Raw genomic sequence first — 5,517 nt, 5'->3', positions numbered from 1 at the left:
AAGCCTCCCCCGGGCAATTGGGTTGCATAAAGATACCCAGCAGCTTCACTCACTGACTCACATGAAATACTGCAATAGAATTCAGCTGAAGTCAGCGAGTAACCTGTTGTGTTTTGCCCTTTCTTCAGCCCCGGAGATTTTCCATTCCTTCCTGAATGGCGGGACGGGCTACTCCTTCGAGGTGGACTGGTGGTCACTGGGAATCATGGCTTACGAACTGCTGCGGGGCTGGGTAGGGTGCCTGGACCACTCGAGGTCTAAGAACACGCTTTTGGAACGACTGCAGAGAGGAAAGGGAATTTCTTCTCACCTTTACGTTTCTTTTTCCCCCAGAGACCATATGACATCCACTCCAACAACCCTGTGGAGTCCTTAGTTCAGCTCTTCAGTACTGTGAGTGTCCAGTACTCGTCTGCATGGTCAAAAGAAATGGTTGCCCTGCTACGAAAGGTAAATAGCCGTGTTGGTGAGGTTCACGTTGTTCATTAGCTGTGGTGCGTGTGGGACTAGCTGGAAAATTTTCAGCATATTAATAAATAACATAAAATTGAAATAGGACTAAGTTTTATGACTTTGTTCAGGCTTGGAGCACCTGTCTTATGAAGAAAGGTTGAGGGAGCTGGGCTTGTTGAGCTTGGAGAAGAGAAGGCTCTGGGGAGACCTCACTGCAACCTTCCAGTACCTGAAGGGAGCTGAGAAACAGGAGGGAGAGAGACTTTTGCCGTGGGCAGAGAGTGACAGGACAAGGGGAAATGGTTTGAAACTGAGAGAGGGGAGATTGAGGTTGGATATTAGGAGGGAATTTTTCACCCAGAGGGTGGTGAGACAGTGTCCCAGGTTGGGCAGAGAAGCTGTGGCTGCTCCTCCCTGGAAGTGTTGAAGGCCAGGTTGGGTGAGGCTTTGAGCAACCTGGTGTAGTGGAAGGTGTCCCTGCTGCTGGCAGGGGGGTTGGGACTGGATGAGCTTTAAGGTCCCTTCCAACCCAAACCAGTCTGGGATTCTGTGATTCTGTGATTAATGTTGAGTTTTATTTGATAATTATCCCTGCAATAAGGTGTGTTACATTTGATAGCGATGGAAGGAAAGAGGCTGGGTTTGGTGTGACAATCAGATTGCTCCCTGAGCTAGAACTGTCCCCTCCCAGCATCCCCCTGTGGTCGTTGGAACCCAGAAGGCAGCAGTGGTGGCTGAGCCACTGGGTGAGCTGGAGGGACCTGTGCTGCCCCAGCTGCGGTCGCTGCTCCCTCTCGCCCGTCCTGCCGGGCTGAAGGGTCCGATTCAGTGGGTTTGGTTGTGAGAACCATCCCGGGGGGTTTCTGTGGCTGGGGGATGTTCTGCTGCTTTCCTGGTGCTGCACATGAGAAAGTTGGTGATTTGGTGTGGAGGCTGCTTTAGCTTCTGCTTGCCTGAGAACTCGGGACAGTAGCTGCTGCTGGGTGTGCTGTGAAAAAGACGTGCGTGGTGCTGACAGAAAATAAGCGACTCCCATGTCGGTTAATGTTGGGTGGACAGTTTCCATCGTTGGGTTTTGTTTGGGGAGAAGCAGCTGCTGTCAGCTCTGACTGCAGTGGAGCACTCAGCAGTTCACATTGCCATCTGCTGGGCTCCGGCAGCCCGGCTTCTGGAGAGCCACCGGGAATTAAACATCTCACCAGGATAACGCCAGCAGCCACCTCAGCCTGGAAGGACACTCATGTTCCCCCAAAGCACTGGGGTTCCTGTGCTTGGGTGCCCCAGCTGGAGTCATGCCCCCTGGGCAGTTGCCCACCCGCTCACCGAGGCCAGTCCCCCCTCACAGCATCGATGTCCCCCAGCTCCTTCCCTTTGGGCCAGTGCTTACTCAGGAATTGGGAATTCCTCCTTTCTCATTTTAAGGATGAAGATAATTCTGTGCTGTGAAAAAGTGCCTGCAAAGTCCCCCCAGGCAGCAGTTGCTGGTCGAGGTGGTCTTTTACCCCTAGCCCTTCACCAGCGTCCCTGTGTGCGGGCGCTGGGCGGGCTGTAAGTGCAGTCACCGTTACCTGCGTCTTGCCTACTCACCTGGGGCATTGGAAAATACTCAGTGCTGACCTTATTTTCTGCAAAAAGGCTGTAACCACCTATAATTAGAGTGCCTAGAATGACGTCGTGGGTTTTTGAAGGAAACAATCCTAGATGGGCATTTTGTAGAGGTCCCACTGTAGGTGTCCATCAGTTGGGAGACCATACGCACTCAGTTTGCGGATGCCCAGCACCGAGCTGGAGCTCAGGACTCGAATTCTAAATGCTCTGGAAAAATGGCAAGAACTGGTCCAGAGGTGGAATGTGGCACCGGTGGCAGCGGCACAGGCAGGCGGAGGGGCCAGCTCCTGGATAGGGGTGAGGGTGGGCACAACTCAACTGCCACGAGCATCCCACGCTTGGGAGAGGAGGGACAGCACTGGGCTGTGAGGATGCTGCAACGGTGGCATCAGCTGAGATTTTTACGGGGCAGACCAGGCACAGAATTTCCTGGAAGCCCTACCCAGACCCTGTGTTAGATGTACCTCCATGTCAGACGTACCTCCATGTCAGATGTACCTCCAGCAGCCCTGGAAGCTGTAACTCAAGCCAGCCAAGAGTGCAGCGTGGTACATGGTGCTGAATTTGTTGAAAAACCAGGTCCATCCTCAGACTGGTGTCTCAGCAGATGAAACAAACTTTTTGAATGCTTTTCTCTCTGTGCTCAGTAATCCGTGTGTGTGATAAACAGAGTAGTATCCCCTGCCGTCACAGAAGCAGTGGGAAAAGAGGACATGGGGAGGCTGAAACTGAAACCATGAGCCTCTGGGGGAATCAATGTCTTTACAAGGGGACAAGGTCTGTCCCGGGCACGGGAGGAGCAAACCCGCGCTGGTCCAAGAGCTCCTGGTACCACATTTTTGGCTGACTGGTTCCACAGCCTCCAGAATGTTTTTCCACTGTGTTTTTTCCTATCAAGTAGGTGACGTGTTTCCCATGACAGAAGATTTGCTGCGTGGCTGAACCATCCAAGCCATCCTAAAGGCAGGATGGTGCTGGGCTGCTGTTGTTCTCCTCTCACGGGGATGCTTTTCTCTCCGCAGCTGCTGACGGTGAACCCCGAGCATCGGTTCTCCTGCCTGGCCGACGTTCAGGCCTCGGCGTACTTGTCTGGCGTGGTCTGGAGCGACGTCTGCGAGAAGCGGGTGGAGCCGGGCTTCGTCCCCAATGTGAGTAGGACCGAGTCGGGTCCCGGCCCTGAGCAGGGGCCACTTCTTTGCTGATGGAGAAGTAGTTTCTGAGCGTATTTGCTGCGAGAGGGTCTCTGCTGTGCCTAACACGTGGTGTCACGTCATTGTCCCGGCAGAAGGGCCGCCTGCACTGCGACCCCACCTTCGAGCTGGAGGAGATGATTCTGGAGTCGAGGCCCTTGCACAAGAAGAAGAAGAGGCTTGCGAAGAACAAGTCGAGGGATAACAGCAAAGACAGCTCACAGTCCGTAAGTGCTTTCTGGGGTAGTGGTCAGCCGGGAAAGGACTTTTCATACGGGCAGTTAATGACAAAACAAGGGGAAATGGGTTTAAGCTGAAAGAGGGGAGGTTTAGATCAAATATTAGGAAGAAGTTCTTCACTGTGAGGGTGGTCAGACACTGGAACAGGTTGCCCAAGGAAGTTGTAGATGCCCCCTGCCTGGAAGTGTTTAAGGCCAGGTTGGATGAGGCTTTGAGCAACCCTAGTGGAAGGTGTCCCTGCTGCTGGCAGGGGGGTTGGAACTGGATGAGCTTTAAGGTCCCTTCCAACCCAAACCAGTCTATGATTCTATGATTCTATGAATTTGGGGTGAACAGCAGTAGTTACTGTGACAATGCAGTAACTGCAGGTTTATTCTGATAAAAACATGTGCCCAGGACAGTCTTCCCAACAACTAAACGTTCCTCTTATGTAAGTTTGATAGAACTCTCTCACAGTAATCTGTACTTTGGAAAATGAAATGAGAAACAGAGGTCTGGGCACACCAGTCAAGAGAAAAAAATAAAAAACCCCTCATCTGTGTGAGCTTCACCTTTCTGAGAGACACTGCCCAGTGTCTGTGGCCGCTCTCGCTGGGGTTACACGCTGTGGGTTTATCCCAGCGCTGACAATGGCCATGCAGAAACATCCAGCCCGGCAGCCCCGGCTTTGGGTGCCTGTCCTGTGTTTTCTCTCGCCGTGTGACCCTGGGCTGTGTGGCTGGATGGGCCCCGTGGCTCTACCGGGCTCCCACACCAGGCAAGTGCTCTCTGGCACTGGGGGCATAAATACAAGAATCCCGGTCGTACAGAGCAGACATGTCCCAGTAAAACCATCTCCCTCCCCAGCAGAGCCGGTACTCGGCCCCACAGAGCCCGGGGTTCTGTTTGGGGCGTTCGCCGGGACGGTGATGTGCCAGGAGGACTGTGAGAGTGGCCTCACCACCGTCCCTGCTTCCCCTGCACAGTGCCTCTGCCCTGCACAAATCCCGGCTGAGGGAACAGCCATTGCTCCCCCCCCCCGTGGGGTCAGGACCGTCCCTGTCCCAGAGCAGCGGGGAGCACCGGGCAGGATTTTGCCCATCTCAGCTGCTCCAGGTAACTGCGATGGATCCCTTCCCTCTGCAGCGGGAGTTAATGCTGCAATCAATGAGATTTACTGTAAGTGCTGAAGAGTAAACTGGGAAGCGAGGGAGGAAAAAACCAGAATAATCAAATTTGCAAATACCTCTCTGAGGTTTTGCTGCCAAGAGAGCTAAGGGCACTGTGCCTGCCAGGACACACGGCCGATTGCCAGCCGCCATGCAGGCACCGGGCAGGAGCCCGTCTGTCGCCGTGCCACAGCCCATGGCTGGGGCTGCCCCGGCTGGGGCGGGGGGGAGTTGAGTGTCCCTGCTTCGCTTGGGGGTGGGGTGCAGCACCAGCGTCTGGCTCCAGAGGAGCTCTCTGGGCCAGGGAGAGGTGTGCAGGAGGGGAAATAAAGGCAGAAATCGGGAAGCGTGGGCTGTCCACACGCCTGCATTTCCCTCCTGCCCCGCGGGTGCTGCCAGCTTCCCCGGGGTGCACACTGCCAGTGTCCCTGCACGGACCCTGGGGACCATCATCAGGGTGGTGAGACACTGGAACAGGCTGGCCAGAGAAGCTGTGGCTGCTCCTCCCTGGAAGTATTGAAGGCCAGGCTGGATGAGGCTTTGAGCAACCTGGTCTAGTGGAAGGTGTCCCTGCTGATGGCAGGGGGGTTGGAACTGGATGAGCTTGGGTGCCCCTGTTGCTGGCAGGGGGGTTGGGACTGGATGAGCTTTAAGGTCCCTCCCAACCCAAACCAGTCTGGGGTTCTGTGATGACCCTGCGCAGCCGTGGTGGGACAAGATGGCAGCTTTGTGCCTTGTTCTCACAGGGACTCACTGGCTCAGGCCATGTGCTGGCCTCTCCATGGTGTTGGCTTTCCCTCCTCTGGGCAGAGAGCACTCCCCAAACCAGGGCACTGTTCCCATCAGCGGTGTCAGCTGAAGCTGCTGGTGGCTGTGGG

At 55.0% G+C, this 5,517-nt stretch overlaps 1 protein-coding gene across 1 annotated transcript in view; it reads left to right on the top strand.

Moving 5' to 3' along the window:
- Window positions 1-128: 128 nt before the first annotated feature.
- The window catches only part of LOC104520673 (serine/threonine-protein kinase 32C), a gene marked incomplete at both ends in the record, with an annotated part of 6,271 nt that continues 882 nt past the window's right edge, over window positions 129-5,517 (top strand). The window contains 4 exons of the mRNA XM_010162426.1: window positions 129-232; window positions 334-450; window positions 3,084-3,209; window positions 3,347-3,478. Of these exons, the coding sequence (XP_010160728.1) occupies window positions 129-232; window positions 334-450; window positions 3,084-3,209; window positions 3,347-3,478 (479 nt within the window). The remainder of the gene's footprint in view (window positions 233-333; window positions 451-3,083; window positions 3,210-3,346; window positions 3,479-5,517) is intronic.

This window comes from Antrostomus carolinensis, unplaced genomic scaffold (assembly GCF_000700745.2).
Source record: "Antrostomus carolinensis isolate BGI_N321 unplaced genomic scaffold, ASM70074v2 scaffold34382, whole genome shotgun sequence".
Classification (NCBI taxonomy): domain Eukaryota; kingdom Metazoa; phylum Chordata; class Aves; order Caprimulgiformes; family Caprimulgidae; genus Antrostomus; species Antrostomus carolinensis.
Note: the sequence above shows the minus strand (reverse complement) of the source record. Positions and strands in the feature narration are given on the sequence as shown.